The 26355-nt window shown below is 45.0% G+C and overlaps 1 protein-coding gene across 1 annotated transcript in view; it reads left to right on the forward strand.

Moving 5' to 3' along the window:
- Positions 1–26355, forward strand: part of LOC139272598 (ALK tyrosine kinase receptor-like) — a 1661561-nt gene that overhangs the window by 306877 nt on the left and 1328329 nt on the right. Inside the window, exon 2 of the mRNA XM_070888679.1 lies at positions 7652–7771. Within this exon, the coding sequence (XP_070744780.1) occupies positions 7652–7771 (120 nt within the window). The remainder of the gene's footprint in view (positions 1–7651; positions 7772–26355) is intronic.

A 26355-nucleotide genomic window follows, 5' to 3' on the forward strand; every position in this document is an offset into this window, starting at 1 on the left:
CCAATTAAAAACACCTTGGAAAAAAAAACAGTAAAAGGGAATATTATTTGAATGGGGAGAAATTACAACATGCTGCGGTGCAGAGGGACCTGGGGATCCTTGTGCATGAATCCCAAAAAGTTAGTTTGCAGGTACAGCAGGTAATCAGGAAGGCGAATGGAATGTTGGCCTTCATTGCAAGAGGGATGGAGTACAAAAGCAGGGAGGTCTGTACAGAGTATTGGTGAGGCTGCACCTGGAGTACTGCGTGCAGTTTTGGTCACCTTACTTAAGGAAGGATATACTAGCTTTGGAGGGGGTACAGAGACGATTCACTAGGCTGATTCCGGAGATGAGGGGGTTACCTTATGATGATAGATTGAGTAGACTGGGTCTTTACTCGTTGGAGTTCAGAAGGATGAGGGGTGATCTTATAGAAACATTTAAAATAATGAAAGGGATAGACAAGATAGAGGCAGAGAGGTTGTTTCCACTAGTCGGGGAGACTAGAACTAGGGGGCACAGCCTCAAAATACGGGGGAGCCAATTTAAAACCGAGTTGAGAAGGAATTTCTTCTCCCAGAGGGTTGTGAATCTGTGGAATTCTCTGCCCAGGGAAGAAGTTGAGGCTAGCTCATTGAATGTATTCAAATCACAGATAGATAAATTTTTAACCAATAAGGGAATTAAGGGTTTGGGGAGCAGGCAGGTAAGTGGAGCTGAGTCCACGGCCAGATCAGCCATGATCTTTTTGAATGGCAGAGCAGGCTTGAGGGGCTAGATGGCCTACTCCTGTTCCTAATTCTTATGTTCTTATGTTCTTATGTTCTTATGTTCTTGTGTTCTATGCATACAAAGTGGCCAAAACTAGTGGGAGGACAGAAGATTGGGAAGCTTTTAAAAGCCAGCAAAGAATGACTAAAAAAATGATTAAGAAAGGGAAGATAGATTATGAAAGTAAACTAGCACAAAGTATAAAAACAGAAAGCAAGAGTTTCTATAGGTATATAAAAAGGAAAAGAGTGGCTAAAGTAAATGTTGGTCCCTTAGAGGACGAAACCGGGGAATTAGTAATGGGGAACATGGAGATGGGAGAAACTCTGAACAAATATTTTGTATCAGACTTTACAGTAGAGGACACTAACAGTATCCCAACAGTGGATCATCAAGGGTCTATTGGGGGGGGGAAGAACTAAACACAATCACAATCACTAAGGACGTGGCACTCAGTAAGATAATGGGACTAAAGGCAGATAAATCTCCTAGACCTGATCGCTTGCATCCTAGGGTCTTAAGAGAAGTAGCAGCAGGGATAGTGGATGAATTGGTTGTAATTTACCAAAATTCCCTGGATTCTGGGGAGGTCCCAGCAGATTGGAAAACTGCAAATGTAACACCCCTATTTAAAAAAGGAGGCAGACAAAAAGCAGGAAACTATCGACCAGTTAGTCTAACATCTGTGGTTGGGAAAAGTCCATTATTAAAGAAGCAGCAGCAGGACATTTGGAAAAACATAATTCAGTCAGGCATAGTCAGCATGGATTTATGAAAGGGAAATCATTTTTGACAAATTTGGGGAATTCTTTGAGAATGTAACGAACAGGGTGGATAAGGGGGAACCAGTGGATGTGGTGTATTTGGACTTCCAGAAGGCATTTGACAAGGTGCCACATAAAAGGTTACTGCACAAGATAAAAGTTCACCGTGTTGGGGATAATATATTAGCATGGATAGAAGATTGGCTAACTAACAGAGAACAGAGAGTCGGGATAAATAGTTCATTCTCGGGTTGGCAATCAGTAACTTGTGGGGTGCGGCAGTGATCAGTGCTGGGACCCCAACTATTTACAATATATGTATTAATGACTTGAATGAAGGGGCCGAGTGTAACGTAGCCAAGTTAACGATACAAAGATGGGAGGAAAAGCAATGTGTGAGGAGGAAAAATCTGCAAAAGGACATGGACAGGCTAAGTGAGTGTGCAAATATTTGGCAGATGGAGTATAATGTTGGAAAGTGTGAGGTTATGTACTTGGGCAGAAAAAAATCAAAGAGCAAATTATTATTTAAATGGAGAAAAATTGCAAAGTGCTGCAGTACAGCGGGACCTGGGGGTACTTGTGCATGAAACACAAAAGGTTAGTATGCATGAACAGCAAGTGATCGGAAGGCCAATGGAATCTTGGCCTTTATTGCAAAAGGGATGGAATATGATCAGCCATGATCTTATTGAATGGTGGTGCAGGCTCGAAGGTCGAATGGCCTACTCCTGCACCTATTTTCGATGTTTCTATGGGCCCAAGTTTCCACATGATTTGCGCCTGATTTTTAGGAGCAACTGGTGGAGAACGGACTATCTTAGAAATCGCAATTCTCCACATTTTTTTTTCTGCAGTTCTAGTCAGGTAGAACAGTTCTACTTTTGAACAGAATTTTTTCTTCAAAAGGGGGCGTGTCCGGCCACTGACGCCTGATTTCAAAGTTTCCACAGTGAAAACGTACTCCAAACTAACTTAGAATGGAGCAAGTGAAGATTTTTGTAGAACTGAAAAAACCTGTTCTACACATTAAAAAATCAGGCGCAGCTTAAAAATTAGGCGTCCAGAACGAGGTGGGGGGGGGAAAGGAAGTCATTAAATTCTACAATAAATCCTTATTTATACTTCTACAAATATTATACAAATAAATCCAACCTGAATAAACATTTATAAGCAAAGAAAAGATTAAATAAATCATCTTCCTACCTGTGTGAAAGTGCTTCAGGCACGGAGAATGCTGCAGTCAGCCTGAGGCGCCCGTTCTTCCCGCGGGGGGGGGAGGGGAGAGGCGCCCGTTCTTTTCCGCGGGGGGGGGGAGGAGGCGCCCGTTCTTTCCCGCGGGGGGGAAGGAGGCACCCGTTCTTTCCCGCGGGTGGGGGGGAGGCGCCTGTTCTTCCCGCAGGGGGGGAGGAGGCGCCCGTTCTTCCCGCGGGGGGGGAGGAGGCGCCCGTTCTTTCCCGCGGGTGGGGGGGAGGCGCCTGTTCTTCCCGCAGGGGGGGGAGGAGGCGCCCGTTCTTCCCGCGGGGGGGAAGGAGGCGCCCGTTCTTTCCCGCGGGGGGGGAGGAGGCGCCCGTTCTTTCCCGCGGGTGGGGGGGAGGCGCCTGTTCTTCCCGCAGGGGGGGAAGGAGGCGCCCGTTCTTCCCGCGGGGGGGAAGGAGGCGCCCGTTCTTTCCCGCGGGGGGGGGAGGAGGCGCCCGTTCTTTCCCGCGGGGGGGAAGGAGGCGCCCGTTCTTTCCCGCGGGTGGGGGGGAGGCGCCTGTTCTTCCCGCGGGGGGGAAGGAGGCGCCCGTTCTTTCCCGCGGGTGGGGGGGAGGCGCCTGTTCTTCCCGCGGGGGGGAAGGAGGCGCCCGTTCTTTCCCGCGGGTGGGGGGGAGGCGCCTGTTCTTCCCGCGGGGGGGAAGGAGGCGCCCGTTCTTTCCCGCGGGGGGGAAGGAGGCGCCCGTTCTTTCCCGCGGGTGGGGGGGAGGCGCCTGTTCTTCCCGCGGGGGGGGGAGGAGGCGCCCGTTCTTTCCCGCGGGGGGGAAGGAGGCACCCGTTCTTTCCCGCGGGTGGGGGGGAGGCGCCTGTTCTTCCCGCAGGGGGGGAGGAGGCGCCCGTTCTTCCCGCGGGGGGGAAGGAGGCGCCCGTTCTTCCCGCGGGTGGGGGGGAGGAGGCACCCGTTCTTTCCGCGGGGGAGGGGGGAGGCGCCCGTTCTTCCCGCGGGTGGGGGGGAGGCGCCCGTTCTTTCCCGCGGGTGGGGGTGAGGCGCCTGTTCTTCCCGCGGGTGGGGGGGAGGCGCCCGTTCTTTCCCGCGGGTGGGGGGGAGGCGCCTGTTCTTCCCGCGGGGGGGGAGGAGGCGCCCGTTCTTCCCGCGGGGGGAGGAGGAGGCGCCCGTTCTTCCCGCGGGGGGGAAGGAGGCGCCCGTTCTTCCCGCGGGTGGGGGGGGAGGCGCCCGTTCTTCCCGCGGGGGAGGGGGGAAGGAGACAGTGAGAAGGGTAGCCTCAGTGCTGATGTGCTGATGGCAATGTGCTTTTATTAAAAAATGTTCAAAAATTAAACAGCTACAAAGAACTGCAAAAATGGCCGAGTGCCAATGTTTCTTTCACACTGTGCGTGCGCGAACGCTCCAACGCGCACGCACAGCGTTGCCGGCAGGAAAAAAACTAATTTAAATAGTACCCGCCCCCTCCCACTTACAAAATCGGCGCGAGTGTAGGCTCCGCCCCCCTGGGCGCCGCGCCAGGCAGACAAGGAGCTGCAGGGCGCTCCAGAATCGCGAGTTTTTTTTTAGGCGCCGTTTTAGGCTTGAAAAACGGGCGCCTAGCTTGGAGGGGCGCCCGTTTTTTATCGTGTGGAAACTTGGGCCCTATGTTTCTGTAAAAGCAAGGAAGTCTTGCTACAGTTATACAGTGTATTGGTGAGGCCACACCTGGAATATTGCATACAGTTTTGGTTTCCATATTTACAAAAGGATATACTTGCTTTGGAGGCAGTTCAGAGAAGGTTCACTCAGTTGATTCCGGGGATGAGGGGGTTGACTTATGAGGAAAGGTTGAGTAGGTTGGGCCTCTACTCAATGGAATTCAGAAGAATGAGAGGTGATCTTATCGAAACGTATAAGATTATGAGGGGGCTTGACAAGGTGGTTGCAGAGAGGATGTTTCCACTGATAGGGGAGACTAGAACTCGGGGGCATAATCTTAGAATAAGGGGTCATCCATTTAAAATTGAGATGAGGAGGAATTTCTTCTCTCAGAGTGTTGTAAATCTGTGGAATTCGCTGCCTCAGTGAGCTGTGAAAGCTGGGTCATTGAATAAATTTAATACAGAGATAGACAGCTTCTTAACCGATAAGGGAATAAGGGATTCTGGGGAGCGGGCAGGGAAGTGGAACTTAGTCCATGATTGGATCAGCCATGATCATATTAAATGGTGGAGCAGGCTCGAGGGGCCAAAAGGCCTACTTCCTGCCCTTATTTATTATGTTCTTATGTTATTATGAATGCCTCCAAACTGCAAAAAAAGTACGAACCTAGCTGCTGGTTCTGGAGGTTCAAACACTTGCGCTCCTGGGCTTTTACGATACTTGCGTAAAGGCCCATGGATCCCAGGGATGCAGGCGGTAAGCGAACCTGGGATCACGTGGGCCCGCCCAACTAATCAGAATGAGGAATCCCCATGATGTTTCTGGGGATTCCATTGATGAACGGAATCCCCATAAAGCATGAATAGGAAATCCCCTAAAGAACACACCAGTTAAATAAAAATAAATCATTACATGTTCAAAATTAATAAAAATACAATTAAATTAAACATTTAAAACAATTTTCTTTGAAAAATAAATGAAAACATTTTAAAGGGGTTAAAAATAACCTCTAACTAACTGGTAAATGAAGGCCCTATGCCTGCTATTACCATGCATAAGAGTTTCACAGGCATTCGCTGTGCAGATGGTGGATCTGTCAAGCTGAAATTTGACAGAGCATGTTCCAGGTTTTCGCGCATGCATACTGCAGGTAGAAACCCAGAATTTGTAGGACACTTATGGCCGCGTACGCACTGTCTACGCGATCATGAGCCCCGGAAAATCCGGGCCAATAGTTTCAGTGCCAGAGAGGTTGTTTGTCAGTCATTAACACTTATCAATTCGTTAAAAGAGTACTTACACATAATTATCAGTCCTAAATATCTGTCGAGGGTTTGGTTCATATCTACCATGCAAATACAACAACTTCAACATTCGATGCATGTCAATGGTGAGGCAGATGGTGAAATGTTGTTTTCACGGACCTCGGACAGCAACCATTGGATATTTGCATTTAACTGCACGTCTGCCCCTCGCCAGAAGTTGCTATGGCATTTGTGGCATATTTATTTATGGTATAAATAATGGGGAGCATCACTAATCTCACTGTTATTTCGACAGCAAAATCTGGCCCATTAATCCTGCAGGTACAGAATATAGTTACAGTTTTAAAAAATATTATTAATTGATTCTTCTCAGTTTGGAGGTGAATTCCCTCGGGGCTACTCCTGTTCTGACATCGTTGCTTGGGCAGAAAGCTCTTTTGCCTGCATAAGCAGGGTTTCCGCTGAACTCCTGCCGAGGTTATGGTGGTGGAGTGGGGAGAGCTGCTGAGGAAATTCACCCCTCAGGTCTCCCTGATACGCAGCTTTCACTGGGCTAAAGTTGACCATCCCACTGGAGCTGACTGACAGGCATAAAAGAGCATTCCAGGATGAAATTCCCTCTAATGATTTTAGCTCTCCTTGGACTCGACTTGGTGAATTCCCTTGACGACAGTGCTGAGGTCAACAACTGGATCCAATGGAGCTTAATGTGACTGTCAAGCTCCATCCAACCATTCTGTGACGCAGCACATTGAAGCACTGAGCTGCTGCACTACATTGCCGTACACTTGCTTTTCAATTAAAAAAAAAAACACACGCTCATAACTCTTCTGTCTCCTGGCAGAAGCTAAACAATATGACTAATTTCAGGAGAAGGTTACAAAAACTCACACAAATGTCATTTGGCCTTCTATGTCCGCCCATTAACTTTTACATTGCCTGAGATCAGGTCTACATTGCGAGCCAGCAAGGATGGAACTCAGTTAAGTAGAGCTGTAAATCTTATCAGAACAATCCTTATTAAATTGGATAGAGACAGAATGAGGTGAAGAAATATCTCCTCAGTAAACTTTGGGTTGGTCATGTCATGGAAAATTCACAAATCTATAATATGATATTATTACTTGGGCTATAACAAATTATTGTTTGCATTGGTTTACAATGTATACAAAACTGTGAGCATCCCACTGCAGTAAACATTGTCCTTTTATTGTTCTTGTCCCTTCCTTGTAACTTGGTGCCTTTAACACATGTATACATTCATCACAAAGATTCTTGCTGTCAGTGATTAGGTATAACTTCAGTTCCTGGTATCTGAGACAAAAGGATTGAAACATCATTTGATGCTGGCTTCTTTTTCAGGTGGACTTAAAAAAAAATCGAAGGGAGAATATTTCAGCTGTATGCGCAGCATGCACTAAATGGTGGGGGAAGATTAATGCGATGAGATATTTCAGCTATCAGATTGGCAAAGATATGAGATTACAGCTAATTATTAAGTAGCTATGGGAGAAATAACCAAATAACCCATTCAACAATCAACAAATACGTCAGGAGGCAAGTGGTGAAACGGTCTTACAAGATCTGACAAATCAGCTAACCCTCCAAAGCCAAAACTAGAGAAATCTAGATTGTTTATTGCCATCCCAGGGGACTGAAACCTCTGATGAAAGAGGTTGAGCAGGTTGTGCTAGTTTCAATGGTTACCATCACATCACAGGAAGCAACAACATTCTTGCAGCAACAGCTTGGTATAAGACAGTACCCGCGACAGGATTGGTGTAGGATTCCATACACAGCAGGCTTACAGTAGGATTTTACAGGCAACAAGGTTGGAGTAGGATAGCGCCGGTTGAATTTAGACTAGTACAAGCCATTACTATCCCATTAACATAGCTTGTGCATTGACAGCATGCATCTACTGGTTGTTAAGGATGGGGTATATTTTTTACTAAATTTGAGATGCCCCATTTTTTTAAGTGTTACACTTTAAAACAATGGCAATGATGTTGTTTGTGTTGCAGTTGCCGGTGTACCTCAATCTGAAGAAACCAGGTGGATTGCAAATAACAGTCTGGGTACCTGGAACTTCACTTGGCTGCTAAAAGATGAAACACCTTTATCGACTTATCAAAGACCATACGGTGAGTAGTGTATCCAACAAATAACACTCCCCATCCTCATTGAATAATTAACATGTTTACCACTAAACACAAAGAGATCTTTTCTTGAAAAAGTGTTTGAGAAACGTCCAGCAAAACCATGTCAATTCTGATGAAGAGTTACAGCCAACATGTTAACCTCTTTCAGGTGCTAATGTACCAGTTGTGTAATTTTAGCCTTTACTCATTAGATTTTGGCAAAAATGTTTGTTTAGCCAACACGATGATTTGAATTACATTCAAATACATCATTGCACATGATGCTGTTATGATGAAGATTCCCCATGATTTTTTTTATTGGTGCTTCCTTCTCAAATGAAAATATTTTTTAATGAAGACAATGCCCTTATAATATTTTTCAATGTTAACACCTTAAACATTCACTCCCTCCACCACCGACACACCATAGCTGTAGTGTGCACCATCTACAAGATGCACTGCAGCAACTTGCCAAGGTGTCTTCAACAGCTCCTCACAAACACATGCATCGACCACCTAGAACGGCCACAAGCGCATGGGAACACTACCACCTGCACATTCCCCTCCAAATCACACACCATCCTTGTGATATATTTTTACGACATCACTATAACAAACACATTCTACAAGATGGCTCCAACTGCCATCATGTAACTTTTTCACATGACCATTTTATTTTATTTACATCAGTAGTTGCATTACATCGGTTATCCACTAGGTGGAACAGTAGTCCACTAGGGGGAGCTATATTACACTTCTCCCTTCTTAATGAAGATGTAATCATAACAAAATAATCATTATACATAACTTGCATGGTTATACACAACAAAAGATATGGGGCTAGATTTTCCACTTTTTTTGCATGCTTAGCGGCCACTTAATGTCCATTTTACCGCTGAAATGGCATATAACGCCCATATATCGCCCATTTAGCCACAAAATGAAAACTGACGGGCATTATTCGGAAACTTATCGGCGAGCATTACTTTCCCCATGTGCATAATGCCAGGAAAAAATAATACCGCCCGCCCACTTTTTTTGCGCGGAATCATCAGAATGGGCGAAATCAACACCCATAATATCGCCCAGCGTTACTTTCCGCACGGAATTAACGCCGAGATTCAATAATACCAACTGCCCACTTTATTTTGTCAGAAAGAGTATATTTGCCAAAACTAGCGGCCATGAGATCGCCCAGCGTCATTTTAACCACCTCGCACACATATCGCCCACAATATCACTCGCACAAAAAAACGCCCGGAGAAAGTGGAACTAACCGGAACTAATCACAGCGTTATGGATGCCATGTTCTACATCACATGTGGCATCCTTTAAAAGGCTGCTGTGCTTCAACCTCGAGGGAGTTCAGATGTACTTTGGAGGTCATTGGAGTTGATGTGAACATCTGTAGAAACATCTTGACCATAGTAACCGATTGGAACTTAATAGGTGTCTTCATCGGGACATTCATTGTTTGTGACTAATCGGTGGAAAACAGAGAGCTATTGCAAGAGGGCCTGTCCTTTCTCACCCTCTCTTGATGACCAATTACATGCTGCAGACTCGAGATGGCCGAAGGTACGCTCCACAGCATTATGTGCCCAATGTAAGACGTGCCAGACTGATGAGGGCGACCAGACGTTACATCCCCCTCGACTTGCCTGACACCACCTGCCTTCGGAGACTGCATTGTTTGCAAGAGGGTATCATTGAGGTATGCCAGCTCGTAAGCGGAGATCTGCGGCCTGCCAGCACCATCAGTACTGCACTGTCCGTCGAGGTGAAAGTCACCGCGGCACTGTCGTTCTATGCCTCGGGTTCTTTTCAGGTTTCAGTTGGTGACATTTGCGGTCTGTCTCAGCATACCACACATTGCTGCATTAGACAGGTCACTGAAGCCCTGTACGCACACAGGAGGGACTTGATCAACTTCCCTATGACCAGGGAGGCACAGAGTGAGAGGGCTTTAGGATTCTCCAGAATTGCAAACTTCCCCAAGGTGCAGTGAGCAATAGATTGTACACACATCATGATGCGGGCACCTTTTCAGGATGCAGAGATTTTCAGGAACCGCAAAGGATTCCACTCCCTGAATGTTCAACGCGCTGTCGATCACCAGCAAATTATAATGGCCATGAATGCTAAATTTCTGGGCAACATCCATGATGCTCACATCCTGTGTGAGAGCACTGTATCTGACTTGTTTATCAGCCACAAGGTCAATGCTGGATGCTTGGTGACAAAGGATATGGCCTCGCCACCTGGCTGATGACACCCGCTGCGTGACACCCACATCGAAGCGGAGAGGAGACACAACGAGAGCCACAGAGCCACTCGCAATATCATGGAGAAAACTATTGGAGTGCTGAAGCAGCACTTTAGATGCCTGGACCACTCAGGAGGCGAGCTCCAATACCACCTTGAGCAGGTAGCTCAAGTTGTGGTGGTGTGCTCCATGCTGCATAACTTGGCTATCAGGAGGGGACAAGAATTGCCTGATGAGTCTGACAGTCCACCTCACCAGAGAGAGGAAGAGGAGGACGAGGAGCTGGACACTGATATTGGCCCAGACAATCAGGCTGACACTGAAGCCATGCCCCCGCCCCCCTGTAGTCCGCATGAATGGGCCCGAGGTGGCATGATAACTGCAAGAGCCTTATGTCAGGAGCTCATCAATGATCACTTTGCCTGAAAGAACGTTGGTGTTATTTACAAGGATGACACACTGCTGGGTGTGCAGGTGATACATCAAAGGTGGGCATCACCTTGGTGACAGTTAAAGTTTAAGTTGATTGAAGTTAAGTGTAATTATACCCTTTGATGTTAAGGAATCACCAGTGTGTAACGGTGCAGCTATCTGAGCCAATGCGCAACAAGGTTTTGTTAAATAAAAAACATTTAAACCGAACAGTTGTCTGAAATCATCTGTATTTCTGTAAAAAACAAATCTTCCCCCTCGCCCCCCTGCTTCTCTTCCCTACCTTTACCCCTTATCGTTCCCCTCCTGACTCCAAGCCACCTGGCCAAGGAGCTCCTCAGGCGATGCTTCATTGTTGGCGGGGGCGGGGGGGGAGGGATGACGATCGAAACGCTGCTTGGATGGATACAGGAGAGGACGGTCCCGAAGTGGGAATGTGCTCCGAGCCAGAAGCAAGATGTTGCTCCTGGCTCTCATGTGTGGTTGGCAATGGGGTTGCAGCTCCTTGGGGTAAAGTGCCGCGCTCTGGGACCCTCTGCCACCAGTGTTCCTGGCTACCAGCTCCGGGGCCTCCACCATCCCTTCCATGTTATATCTTATTTGTTGGACAAAAGTTCGGTGCCAACTTTTCGGAATGGCAGGCAGTGACGAGTGGGGTACTGCAGGGCTCAGTGCTGGGACCCCAGCTATGTAAAATATACAATAATGATTTAGACAAAGGAATTGAATGCAATATCTCCTAGTTTGCAGATGACACTAAGCTGGGTGGCAGTGTGAGCTGTGAGGAGGATGCTAAGAGGCTGCAGGATGACTTGGACAGGTTAGATGAGTGGGCAAATGCATGGCAGATGCAGTATAATGTAGATAAATGTGAGGTTATCCACTTTGGTGGCAAAAACAGGAAGGCAAAATATTATCTGAATGGTGACAGATTAGGAAAGGTGAGGTGCAACGAGACCTGGGTGTCATGGTACATCAGTCATTGAAAGTTGTCATGCAGGTACAGCAGGTGGTGAAGAAGGCAAATGGCATAGCGAGAGGATTTGAGTATAGGAGCAGGGAGGTCTTACTGCAGTTGTACAGGACCTTGGTCAGGCCACACCTTGAATATTGTGTACAGTTTTGGTCTTCTAATCTGAGGAAGGACATTCTTTCTATTGAGGGAGTGCAGCGAAGGTTAGGACTGTCCTATGAAGAAAGACTGGATCGACTAGGCTTATATTCACTGAAATTTAGAAGAATGAGAGGGGATCTCATAGAAACATATCGAATTCTGACGGGATTGGACAGATTAGATGCAGGAAGAATGTTCCCGATGTTGGGGAAGCCCAGAACCAGGGGTCACAGTCTAAGGATAAGGGGTAAGCCATTTAGGACCGAGATGAGGAGAAACCTCTTCACTCAGAGAATTGTGAACCTGTGAAATTCTCTAGCACAGAAAGTTGTTGAGGCCAGTTCGTTAATTATATTCAAAAGGGAGTTAGATGTGACCCTAACGGCTAAAGGGATTAAGGGATATGGAGAGAAAGCAGGAGTCGGGTACTGAAGTTGCATGATCAGCCATGATCTTATTGAATGGTGGTGCAGGCTCGAAGGGTCGAATTGCCTACTCCTGCACCTATTTTCTATGTTTCTATGTTCTTGATGCTTAGTAGGCTTTTTGCTGCTGGTGAATCTCCTTCGTGCCTCCCACAACAGCCAAGCAAGCACACACCACAAGCCACACACGCTTTCAGTCCCTCTCAGCTCCCTCTCTCTCTGTCTCCTCTTCTGCGCATGTCATGATGATTCTTGACCTCCTGAATCGCAGGAATCGAGCGATGCCATTCCATTGCTAAGGACAGCGACACTTTACGGCAGAAGGTCAGCAAGATTTAACGCCACCGCCAATTTCATATCGCTCGCGGTAACGCCCAAATTCATAAATGGAAACTAGGTGCTTTGAGAATGGGCCAGAAGCCGGTGATCTGAAAACCCATTTTTACCGCCCACGCCAGAAATAACGCCCATTTTTTGGTGATATGCACAAAAGTGTAAAATCTAGCCCATGGACTTATTTTGCCATATTAACAAATCAAACTTAACCACTGGTGTTCTATATTGAAGAGGATACCTTCACTCTTGAACATAACTTTCCAAACTTGTTATAGAACTTAGACTCATTCTAGGCTGAGCCTGAGGAGAGTTTTTCTTCAAGGGATGCCCTTGATCTACATTTGGACTCTCTGACGTCAGAATGTGTTTCTGCCTGACTCAGACTCAGTTTTGAATTCTGACTTTCTCTCGGACTTGTATCTAGTACATCTGATATAGGATTTGCTACTGGTACTCTACTTGTAACAAGACTATCTGGCTCATTAGAAATAATTGAATCATTCCAACTTTCAACTCATTCCACATTTGTAGATAAATATGATCAATGTGAGCAAACCTAACCTTTCCATGATCAAACATCTTGACCAAATATGTACGAGGGCCATATATACTCAATACTCTTCCTGGTAACCACTTCAACCATTTATGGTGATGGTTCTTCACTCTAACCTTCTGATTCAATTTCACACTCTCTCTCTCTTACTCTACCTCTATCATGATTCTGTTTCTGTCTTAATTGTTTCTCTTCTACTGACTATGCCAAGTTTGGCTTTAACAACAATAGCTTGGCTCGTGGCTGTCGTTTGAAAAACAACTCTGCTGGTGATCTACCAATAGTTGTATGAGGAGTATCATGATAAGTAATTAGAAAATTTGCCAATTTGTGGTCCAATGACAACTGCCGTTTCTTTGGATTTGGATCCAACATTTGCTTGATGAGGGCACGTTTTACAATTTGTACTATGCGCTCCGCTGCACCATTTGAAGCAGGGTAGTACAATGGAACTTATTTCACACCATTTTTGCTCATGAACTGTGCAAATTCTTAAATGACAGTCCATTATCAGACACAATTTCTTCTGGGAGGCCATATGAAGAAAACAATCTTAACAAATTGTCTAGTGTTTTACCTGTTGTTATTTTCCACATCGGAAATACCTCTACCCACTTCGAATGGCAATCAGTCATTATGAACAAATGTTGTCCTTCCAGCTCAGCTAAATCTATATGTACCCTTTGCCACACCATGGCTGTAATGGTACTGATGGTGGTTTCTTGCTTACCGATTGACATGTCGTATACTGACTAATGATGTATTTTATATCTTTATCTAAACCTGGCCGCCATAAGTAACTGCATGCAAAACTCTTGGTCATCACATTCCCAGGTGCTGGTCATGAAGATCTCCTAACAATTTGGACCTGAACTTATCTGGGATAACTACTCTTGCATCCCACATGATACAATATTTATCCACAATTCATTCCTCCGAACAAAGTATGGATGAATATCTTCCTCTGATACCTGGTTTGACCATCCATTTGCTATGTAAGCATATACCTTTGACATAACTGGGTCACGTTTGTTTGCTCTACCAATCTCTTCAGCAGTGACTGGCAGTTCATCAGTGTCTGAAATATAGAACACTTCTACCTTAGTGATAATGTTCTCAGTTTCTAGCCTTTTGAGTTCTTGCCCAACTTTCTCCTTGAGTACGTATGGTATGTGATGTGGCTTGTAGTAAACTGGTCTTGTGTCCTTCTGCACTCTGACACTCACCTTTAAGCCTTGGATCAGACTGCCTGTTTTGTGGAACACCTTTAGATACTGCTTGATGACATCATCTTTCGATGCAAATTTTGTTTCTACACAAAAAATCTCATTCCAATCCAGCTTCAGTGATCCCAACCAATTTCTACCTATCAAGGCAGGCTTGTCTCCTGCCACTGCAGTGAAAGGCAAGCTCTGAAACTGATCCTTGTATTTCACCGGTATGGTGATGCATCCTACAACAGGAATTTGCTCTCCTGAGTAGCCTCGCAGCTCTATCTTCGATTTCTCCAGTGGAAAATCATGCAAATTGTTGAGATATAATGATTATGGTACTATGCTCATGGATGCACCAGTGTCGATTTACATGGATATCCTGGTTCCTGCAATGTTTACTTGGATGATGATACTTTGCAAATCGCTGTAAGATACCTTTGTGGTTGTGATGACGTGTACCTCCAGAACCTACTTGTCCTGTTGCTTCTCTTCAATGCTATGTCGCCTCTGGCAATTTCTACTTATAGCCTTGAAAGTTGGTTTACTCTTCAGTCGGCATATCTTCATAAGATCCCCAGTTTTCTTGTAGAAGAAACACTCTGCCTTCACATATGGACAGCTTTGAGCACTGTGTTGTCCCAGACACCGATAGCACGACTTCAATTCACTCTTACTGTAGCCAGTTGCTGAGGCTTTGTGGCCCAACTGCCTTTTACTTTTAACCTGCAGGTGTCACCTCAGGTGTCATGACTGGAAATGGTGTGAAATTCTCGGGAGTACCGGTCAGCCATATCCATCAACATAGTGTCTGACAAGCTAAATCAAGTTAGGGGTTGTCAACAATTTTCTTCTGACTGCTTCATTTTTCATGCCACAAACAAAGTGGTCACACAATGCTCGGTCCTGAAAGTTTCCGAAATGACAGTGAAAGGATAGCTTTTATAAAGCTACAATGTACTCACTGATACCCTCATCAATTAATTGATCTCGTATTCCAAAACAATAACTTTCAGCAATTTCTAGGGGCTCGAGACTGTAGTGCTCAATCTCCATCAGTGGTGTGATCTTCGGCTTGATGGGAACAAGCACATTTTTCAGGGTTTCATCTACCTCGGGGCTTGCTTCAGTCAGGAAAATAGCCCGTTTCCTTTCTAACATCACCCAGTTACAGTTTTCATCATCGGGGACTTCGACAATACTATTCACGGTGATAAGCATTTCTAGCCGCTCCACATATGCTCCAAAAGTCTCTCGATCACGATGGAATGCACCCAAGTGCCCTATTATTCCCATAGGCGGGGCCATTTGGACTCTGGCAGTGTCAACAGTTCAGCCGAGTGTGCTTGAAATTTACCTCACAATGTCTTTCTGTTGGTTGGCTGGATTATCCACCAACAAAAATTTCAGCTAGGGAATCTAATTATCCTATCCTCATTCGTCAATGGAACATATTTTTATGACATCACTCACAAACACACTCCACAAGATGGCTCCAACGGTCAACATGTGACTTTTCCACATGATCCTTTTATTGTATTTACGTCAGTAGTTGCATTACATTGGTTGCCCACTAGGTGGAGCAGTAGTCCACTAGCGGGAACTATATTACAATCCTGACTTGAAAATATATGGCTGTTCCTTCATCGTCGCTGTGTCAAAATACTGCACTTCATCCCTAACAGCACTGTGGGAGTACCTTCACCACATGAACTGCAGTGGTTCAAGAAAGCGGCTCACAAACGGCGATATATTTCCAAGTCAGGATGGTGTGTAACTTGGAGGGTAACTTGGAGGTGGTGGTGTTCCCATGTGCTTGCTGCCCTTGTCCTTCGAGGTGGTAGAGGTCGTGGGTTTGGGAGGTGCTGCCGAAGAAGCCTTGGCGAGTTGCTGCAGTACATCTTGCAGATTGTACAAGATGTGTGTCAGCGTTGGAATTGATAGCTCAATTAACATCCATCATGAACCATACAAAAGAAACATTATAGACCTGTTTATGCATTTGGTGATGGTTTGTTTTATATTGCTGTGGTGCTAAATCCCCTTCAAGAACCCTGGAGAGCTCAGATGAACAGGACCCCAAGAAAGAATGCAAAAGGCAGGAGGCAACAGAGCAGAGTAGCACTGGGGTAAGTGTAAACCACAAGGTGATAGGAAGGGACAATATGTATGAATATAAAGGGGCTGCAGGAGGGGTCAAAACTAAAAATCATGGTTTAAAAACTAGTATTAAAACACTCTACCTAAACGCACGCAGCATTCGAAATAAAGTAAATGGCACAAATCATTACAAATGGGTATGATTTGGTGGCCATTACAGAAACATGGTTGCAGGGTGGCCAAGACTGGGAATTAAACATACAGGGGTATCTGACAATTCGGAAAGATAGACAAGAAGGGAAAGGAGGTGGGGTAGCTCTGTTAATAAAGGATGATATCAGGGCAGCTGTGAGAGATGATATTGGCTCTATCGAACAAAATGTTGAATCATTGTGGGTGGAGATTAGAGATAGTAAGGGGAAAAAGTCACTGGTGGGCGTAGTTTATAGGCCCCCAAATAATAACTTCACGGTGGGGCGGACAATAATCAAGGGAATAATGGAGGCATGTGAAAAAGGAACGGCAGTAATCATGAAGGATTTTAACCTACATATCGATTGGTGAAATCAAATCGCACGGGGTAGCCTTGAGGAGGAATTCATAGAATGCATGAGGGATTGTTTCTTAGAACAGTTTGTTACAGAATCTACAAGGGAGCAAGCTATCTTAGATCTGGTCCTGTGTAATGAAACAGGAATAATAAACGATCTCCTAGTAAAAGATCCTCTCGGAATGAGTGATCACAGTATGGTTGAATTTGTAATACAGATTGAGGGTGAGGAAGTAGTGTCTCGAATGAGCGTATTATGCTTAAACAAAGGGGACTACAGTGGGATGAGGGCAGAGTTGGCTAAAGTAGACTGGAAACACAGACTAAACGGTGGCACAATTGAGGAACAGTGGAGGACTTTTAAGGAGCTCTTTCATAGTGCTCAACAAAAATATATTCCAGTGAAAAAGGAGGGCGGTAAGAGAAGGGATAACCAGCCGTGGATAACCAAGGAAATAAAGGAGAGTATCAAATTAAAAACCAATGCGTATAAAGTGGCCAAAGTTAGTGGGAAACTAGAAGATTGGGAAAATTTTAAACGACAGCAAAGAATGACTAAGAAAGCAATAAAGGAAGGAAAGATAGATTACGAGAGTAAACTTGCGCAAAACATAAAAACAGATAGTAAAAGCTTTTACCGATATATAAAATGAGAAAGAGTGACTAAAGTAAATGTTGGTCCCTTAGAAGATGAGAAGAGGGATATAATAATGGGAAATGTGGAAATGACTGAGACCTTAAACAATTATTTTGCTCCGGTCTTCACAGTGGAAGACACAAAAACCATGCCAAAAATTGCTGGTCACAGGAATGTGGGAAGGGAGGACCTTGAGACAATCACTATCACTAGGGGAGTAGTGTTGGACAGGCTAATGGGACTCAAGATAGACAAGTCCCCTGGTCCTGATGAAATGCATCCCAGGGTATTAAAAGAGATGGCGAAAGTTATAGCAGATGCATTCGTTATAATCTACCAAAATTCTCTGGACTCTGGGGAGGTATCAGCGGATTGGAAAGCAGCTAATGTAATGCCTCTGTTTAAAAAAGGGGTCAGACAAAAGACAGGTAACTATAGGCCGGTTAGTTTAACATCTGTAGTGAGGAAAATGCTTGAAGCTATCATTAAGGAAGAAATAGCGGGACATCTAGATAGGAATAGTGCAATCAAGCAGACGCAACATGGATTCATGAAGGGGAAATCATGTTTAACTAATTTATTGGAATTCTTTGAGGATATAACGAGCATGATGGATAGAGGTGTACCGAGGGATGTGGTGTATTTAGATTTCCAAAAGGCATTCGATAAGGTGCCACACAAAAGGTTACTGCAGAAGATAAAGGTACGCGGAGTCAGAGGAAATGTATTAGCATGGATCGAGAATTGGCTGGCTAACAAAAAGCAGAGAGTCGGGATAAATGGGTCCTTTCGGGTTGGAAATCGGTGGTTAGTGGTGTGCCACAGGGATCGGTGCTGGGACCACAACTGTTTACAATATATGTAGATGACCTGGAAGAGGGGACAGAGTGTCGTGTAACAAAATTTGCAGATGACACAAAGATTAGTGGGAATGTGGGTTGTGTAGAGGACACAGAGTGGCTGCAAAGAGATTTCGATAGGTTAAGCGAATGGGCTAAGTTTTGGCAGATGGAATACAATGTCGGAAAATGTGAGGTCATCCACCTTGGAAAAAAAAACAGTAAAAGGGAATATTATTTGAATGGGGAGATATTACAACATGCTGCGGTGCAGAGGCACCTGGAGGTCCTTGTGCATGAATCCCAAAAAGTTAGTTTGCAGGTGCAGCAGGTAATCAGGAAGGTGAATGGAATGTTGGCCTTCATTGCGAGAGGGATGGAGTACAAAAGCAGGGAGGTCCTGCTGCAACTGTACAGGGTATTGGTGAGGACGCACCTGGAGTACTGCGTGCAGTTTTGGTCACCTTACTTAAGGAAGGATATACTAGCTTTGGAGCGGGTACAGAGATGATTCACTCGGCTGATTCCGGAGATGAGGGGGTTACCTTATGATGATAGATTGATTAGACTGGGTTGTTACTCGTTGGAGTTCAGAAGGATGAGGGGTGATCTTATAGAAACATTTAAAATAATGAAAGGGATAGACAAGATCGAGGCAGAGAGGTTGTTTCCACTGGTCGGCGAGACTAGAACTAGGGGGCACAGCCTCAAAATACGGGGGAGCCAATTTAAAACCGAGTTGAGAAGGAATTTCTTCTCCCAGAGGGTTGTGAATCTGTGGAATTCTCTGCGCAAGGAAGCAGTTGAGGCTAGCTCATTGAATGTATTCAAGTCACAGATAGATAGATTTTTAACCAATAAGGGAATTAAGTGTTATGGCGAGCGGGCGGGTAAGTGGAGCTGAGTCCACGGCCAGATCAGCCATGATCTTGTTGAATGGCGGAGCAGGCTCGAGGGGCTAGATGGCCTGTTCCTGTTCCTAATTCTTATGTTCTTATGAGAGAGTACAAAGGAGGGTAAGTACAAGTAGGACATGAAATAAGCATTAGCATTAGCAGGCGGTGTGAGAAATGCTGTCAAACAGTACTTTGCAAGAACTGCTTTCTCTCTGGACTGTTAAAAAAAATGTTGCTGCTGGTACCATCTGCTTGACATAATTTCTATTTTGAAAAGATACGTAATGTTACACAGCTTTCAAACCTCGTGCAAGAACTCATACAGAAGTTTCAACAACAGCTACTGATCCAAAAATAATTTATTTATTTCATACTGTAATGAAAACTTAATTTTACATAAAACAAAAGCTTATTCATGTGGACATACTATTCAATAAATGGTGTAAACATGTAAAATCCTTCATGCCATACATTGGGGGAAATTTTCAACTTTGCTTCCTGTGAGAGTGGATCACCTGCCCATGGTAGAACCTGCCGGATTTTTGTTCTATTGAAATCTATTTCTGACTGAAATGGGGTAATGCAAGTTTTACTCGTGCCACTTTGTAAGTTCTTGCTCTATTCAATATAGCGCGATTTCTCTGCACCTATGTCTATGCATGAACATTAAGTGAGATTCGACAACTTGTAGAGGTTGTCCCACCCAAAGCTGGAGTTCTTCCACAACATGCCTCGTGACCATTTCTGAATGAACTCCCTGACAAACCAGCCTGCTCAGAAAAAGGTTTATTTAGCAAGTTTCCTCCCATTGTCTCCTGAACTGCTTGTTGGGTCACTGTTCCACTTGTCCAGATTTCTTGATAGCTCGGCAATGTGGGCATTGTCTATATGCGCGCTTAGTGTGTGTTGACAGACTGGAAGGAAAATCACAGCTGGGTCTGATGTCGACAAAGGCAGTTTCAAGCTTGTGTCAGAGGGTAGTGATTAACTCTTCCACTGGCATGAACCTATATGCAATTATATAATGGTCCCTTTAAAGTACTGGACTGCCACTGAGTAGTCACAACTTCAATAGAAGAGCTGTAATTAAATGATGTACAACTACTCCATCATGAGGAGTGTCTGGCTTTTTCCAACTCTTCTGGAGGCACCAATGCCAGCAGCAGCACATCTGTTGCTGGAGGACCTTTCCCGTCCATGGACTAGCTGTTCATACAGGCCAGCAAGGCGGTTTCCTAATGGCTAAATTTAAAGGCCTGAGATTCATGTTATCTGTGGGGTTATTTTGCCCCATTTAGAAACATAGAAACATAGAAAATAGGTGCAGGAGTAGGCCATTCGGCCCTTCTAGCCTGCACCGCCATTCAATGAGTTCATGGCTGAACATGCAACTTCAGTACCCCATTCCTGCTTTCTCACCATACCCCTTGATTCCCCTAGTAGTAAGGACTTCATCTAACTCCTTTTTGAATATATTTAGTGAATTGGCCTCAACAACTTTCTGTGGTAGAGAATTCCACAGGTTCACCACTCTCTGGGTGAAGAAATTCCTCCTCATCTCAGTCCTAAATGGCTTCCCCCTTATCCTTAGACTGTGTCCCCTGGTTCTGGACTTTCCCAACATTGGGAACATTCTTCCTGCATCTAACCTGTCTTACCCCGTCAGAATTTTAAACGTTTCTATGAGGTCCCCTCTCATTCTTCTGAACTCCAGTGAATACAAGCCCAGTTGATCCAGTCTTTCTTGATAGGTCAGTCCCGCCATCCCGGGAATCAGTCTGGTGAACCTTCGCTGCACTCCCTCAATAGCAAGAATGTCCTTCCTCAGGTTAGGAGACCAAAACTGTACACAATACTCCAGGTGTGGCCTCACCAAGGCCCTGTACAATTGTAGCAACACCTCCCTGCCCTTGTACTCAAATCCCCTCGCTATGAAGGCCAACATGCCATTTGCTTTCTTAACCGCCTGCTGTACCTGCATGCCAACCTTCAATGACTGATGTACCATGACACCCAGGTCTCGTTGCACCTCTCCTTTTCCTAATCTGTCACCATTCAGATAATAGTCTGTCTCTCTGTTTTTACCACCAAAGTGGATAACCTCACATTTATCCACATTATACTTCATCTGCCATGCATTTGCCCACTCACCTAACCTATCCAAGTCGCTCTGCAGCCTCATAGAATCCTCCTTGCAGCTCACACTGCCACCCAACTTAGTGTCATCCGCAAATTTGGAGATACTACATTTAATCCCCTCGTCTAAATCATTAATGTACAGTGTAAACAGCTGGGGCCCCAGCACAGAACCTTGCGGTACCCCACTAGTCACTGCCTGCCATTCTGAAAAGTCCCCATTTACTCCTACTCTTTGCTTCCTGTCTGACAACCAGTTCTCAATCCATGTCAGCACACTACCCCCAATCCCATGTGCTTTAACTTTGCACATTAATCTCTTGTGTGGAACCTTGTCGAAAGCCTTCTGAAAGTCCAAATATACCACATCGACTGGTTCTCCCTTGTCCACTCTACTGGAAACATCCTCAAAAAATTCCAGAAGATTTGTCAAGCATGATTTCCCTTTCACAAATCCATGCTGACTTGGACCTATCATATTACCTCTTTCCAAATGCACTGCGATGACATCCTTAATAATTGATTCCATCATTTTACCCACTACCGATGTCAGGCTGACCGGTCTGTAATTCCCTGTTTTCTCTCTCCCTCCTTTTTTAAAAAGTGGGGTTACATTGGCTACCCTCCACTCCATAGGAACTGATCCAGAGTCAATGGAATGTTGGAAAATGACTGTCAATGCATCCACTATTTCCAAGGCCACCTCCTTAAGTACTCTGGGATGCAGTCCATCAGGCCCTGGGGATTTATCGGCCTTCAATCCCATCAATTTCCCCAACACAATTTCCCGACTAATAAGGATTTCCCTCAGTTCCTCCTCCTTACTAGACCCTCCAACCCCTTTTATATCCGGAAGGTTGTTTGTGTCCTCCTCAGTGAATACCGAACCAAAGTACTTGTTCAATTGGTCCGCCATTTCTTTGTTCCCCGTTATGACTTCCCCTGATTCTGACTGCAGGTGACCTACGTTTGTCTTTACTAACCTTTTTCTCTTTACATATCTATAGAAACTTTTGCAATCCGTCTTAATGTTCCCTGCAAGCTTCTTCTCGTACTTCATTTTCCCTGCCCTAATCAAACCCTTTGTCCTCCTCTGCTGAGTTCTAAATTTCTCCCAGTCCCCGGGTTCTCTGCTATTTCTGGCCAATTTGTATGCCACTTCCTTGGCTTTAATGCTATCCCTGATTTCCCTTGATAGCCACGGTTGAGCCACCTTCCCTTTTTTATTTTTACGACAGACAGGAATGTACAATTGTTGTAGTTCATCCATGCGGTCTCTAAATGTCTGCCATTGCCCATCCACAGTCAACCCCTTCAGTATCATTCGCCAATCTATCCTAGCCAATTCACACCTCATACCTTCAAAGTTACCCTTCTTTAAGTTCTGGACCATGGTCTCTGAATTAACTGTGTCATTCTCCATCCTAATGCAGAATTCCACCATATTATGGTCACTCTTCCCCAAGGGGCCTCGCACAACGAGATTGCTAATTAATCCTCTCTCATTACACAACACCCAGTCTAAGATGGCCTCCCCCCTAGTTGGTTCCTCGACATATTGGTCTAAAAAACCATCCCTTATGCACTCCAGGAAATCCTCCTCTACCGTATTGCTTCCAGTTTGGTTAACCCAATCTATGTGCATATTAAAGTCACCCATTATAACTGCTGCACCTTTATTGCACGCACCCCTAATTTCATGTTTGATGCCCTCCCCAACATCACTACTACTGTTTGGAGGTCTGTACACAACTCCCACTAACGTTTTTTGTCCTTTGGTATTCTGCAGCTCTACCCATATAGATTCCACATCATCCAAGCTAATGTCCTTCCGATCTATTGCCTTAATTTGCTCCTTAACCAGCAATGCTACCCCACCTCCTTTTCCTTTTATTCTATCTTTCCTGAATGTTGAATACCCTGGATGTTGAGTTCCCAGCCCTGATCATCCTGGAGCCACGTCTCCGTAATCCCAATCACATCATATTTGTTAACATCTATTTGCACAGTTAATTCATCCACTTTATTGCGGATACTCCTTGCATTAAGACACAAAGCCTTCAGGCTTGTTCTTTTAACACCCTTTGTCCTTTTAGAATTTTGCTGTACAGTGGCCCTTTTTGTTCTTTGCCTTGGGTTTCTCTGCCCTCCACTTTTCCTCATCTCCTTTCTGTCTTTTGCTTTTGCCTCCTTTTTGTTTCCCTCTGTCTCCCTGCATTGGTTCCCATCCCCCTGCCATATCAGTTTAAATCCTCCCCAACAGCACTAGCAAACACTCCCCCTAGGACATTGGTTCCGGTCCTGCCCAGGTGCAGACCGTCCGGTTTGTACTGGTCCCACCTCCCCCAGAACCGGTTCCAATGCCCCAGGAATTTGAATCCCTCCCTGTTGCACCACTGCTCAAGCCACGTATTCATCTGCGCTATCCTGCGATTCCTACTCTGACTATCACGTGGCACTGGTAGCAATCCCGAGATTACTACTTTTGAGGTCCTACTTTTTAATTTAGCTCCTAGCTCCTTAAATTTGTTTCGTAGGACCTCATCACTCTTTTTACCTATGTCGTTGGTACCAATGTGCACCACGACAACTGGCTGTTCTCCCTCCCTTTTTAGAATGTCCTGCACCCGCTCCGAGAGATCCTTGACCCTTGCACCAGGGAGGCAACATACCATCCTGGAGTCTCGGTTGCGGCCGCAGAAACGCCTATCTATTCCCCTCACCATTGAATCCCCAATCACTATTGCTCTCCCACTCTTTTTCCTGCCCTCCTGTGCAGCAGAGCCAGCCACGGTGCCATGAACTTGGCTGCTGCTGCCCTCCCCTGATGAGTCATCCCCCTCAACAGTACCCAAAGCAGTGTATCTGTTTTGCAGGGGGATGACCACAGGGGACTCCTGCACTACCTTCCTTGCACTGCTCTTCCTGTTGGTCTTCCATTCCCTATCTGGCTGTGGACCCTTTCCCTGTGGTACGACCAACTCGCTACACGTGATACTCACGTCATTCTCAGCATCGTGGATGCTCCAGAGTGAATCCACCCTCAGCTCCAACTCCGCAACGCGGTCTGTCAGGAGCTGGAGGCGGATACACTTCCCGCACACGTAATCGTCAGGGACACCTTGAAGGTTGTGTGAGGATCTTAATCCTGGCATGTTAATAGGGCAGTTTCTCAGTCCCAGGAGTTTCAGTACTTTCCATAACTGCCTCGACTGGAATATAAGCAGTCCTTAAAGTGGTGATTCCATGGTCTGACACTCACAGCACCATAAAGTGCATTTTGGGCATACAGCCCATGCTTTTCTGTCCCTTAAAATTAATGGCAGAAAATTACTGGATGGTCACTTGTAGTTTCCTGAGGTGAGCTCCGCAAAAGTGCTGCTCCTCACTGGGAGTCCCAGTTTGTAGCATCACCCCCTGAAGTTAAAACAGATGATGTCAGGATAGAATAAATGGGGGTCTTCCCATGCGCAATTTCCTCCTCGCTGGATATTTTTTACGAAAGTACCTGGTGGTCTAGGATGCGCCCTGATTTCCGATGGGGAGGCCTTCTCCTCCCGGGCTGTGAAGCGCGCTCCCGCCCAGACGGTTCCGACGCAGAAGATGCAGTCACGTGTGACTGCTCAGCCAATCAGGTAGGTATTTCACAGGTTCCCATGAATAGCACTTGGACTCATGTAACTACGAGTTCTCAGTGCTATTAAAGGGAAAGAAAACAAACATAGACTAATAAAAAATAAAAAACAGACCTCACATAAAATTTCTGACTTTTTTAAAGTTTTGTAATTCGGGTTAAAAATAAACTTACCTTAGTGGGCAGACTTTTCAACAATACAATGTATTTATTTTTCAGGCGCAAGATTTTTGCGAACATTTGCCGAGCAAGATATGCGTACATCCCGCAATCTTGCCTGTACAAACGTCCTCGCTCCCGATCTGCAGAAAAGCCAGTTTTCAGCGCATGCACATTACTTTTCCGATACCTTCCCGGGTCCGTAGAAACTTCGTATGGGCCCGGGACGTAGGAATTTCTACTCCAATGTATTTATTACATTGTATGGAATGTGATAATTAAAAGCTGTAAAACGAACAACATAAAGGATCACTTAATGATTAGATGGACTGGGTTCGATTGGCTGAATGATTTCTTTCTCACTTCAGACGTTATTATAATTCACGATTGAATTTTAATCAACAGGGCTTATTAGTTATGGAAATAAGTCTACAAATCAGTGAACAAACTTGCATTGATGAGCAGATTTGCATTGATATAGCAACCTTTCATGTGTCAGCTATGGCTCAGTGGGTAGCACACTCGCCTCTGAGTCAGAAGGTTATGGGTTAAAGTCACATCCAGGGACTTGAGTAAACAAATCTCGGCTGACACTCCAGTGCAGTGCTTTCAGATTAGGCATTAAACCCAGGCCCCGTCTGTTCTCTCAAGTGGATGTAAAAGATCCCATGGCACTATTTCAAAGAAGAGCAGGGAAGTGATCTCCAGTGTCCTGGCCAATATTTAGCCTTCAATCAACATAATAAAAAACAGATTATCTGGTCATTATTACACTTCTGTTTGCGGGAGCTTGTTTGTATGCAAATTGGCTGCTGCGTTTCCTATATTAGAACAGTGACTAAAGTGCTTCATTGGCTGTAAAGCACATTGGGACGTCCGGTGGTCATGAAAGGTGCTATATAAATCAAAGTCAGTCTTTCTTTCTTTCTTTTTTTCTTTCTTTCTTTCTTTCTTGTCTTTAGATGTAAAGGATTTCACAATCATTGAATTCCTTTTAAAATGCAGTCACTGTTGATTGCTGGAAATCTGCAATAAACACTGGAATGCACTACAACTCAGTCAGCATCTGAAATGAAAGACAGGTTAATGTTTGAAGTTTAAAATTTAAAGCACAACCGAGGAAGGACCCCCCCGCCACCAAAAAAAAACTTTAGTCTGCCTTTGTCTTTCAATTGCCGACTAGCCTGCGTTTGCATTTTCAACCACTTCTGTTTTTATTAGGAATAGGATTTTAGTTGTTAGTAAACTATTGAAACCAATAAAACAAAATTCTCTTTTAAAGAAGGTCACTAATAACTA

This window comes from Pristiophorus japonicus, chromosome 9, assembly GCF_044704955.1.
Source record: "Pristiophorus japonicus isolate sPriJap1 chromosome 9, sPriJap1.hap1, whole genome shotgun sequence".
Lineage (NCBI taxonomy): Eukaryota > Metazoa > Chordata > Chondrichthyes > Pristiophoridae > Pristiophorus > Pristiophorus japonicus.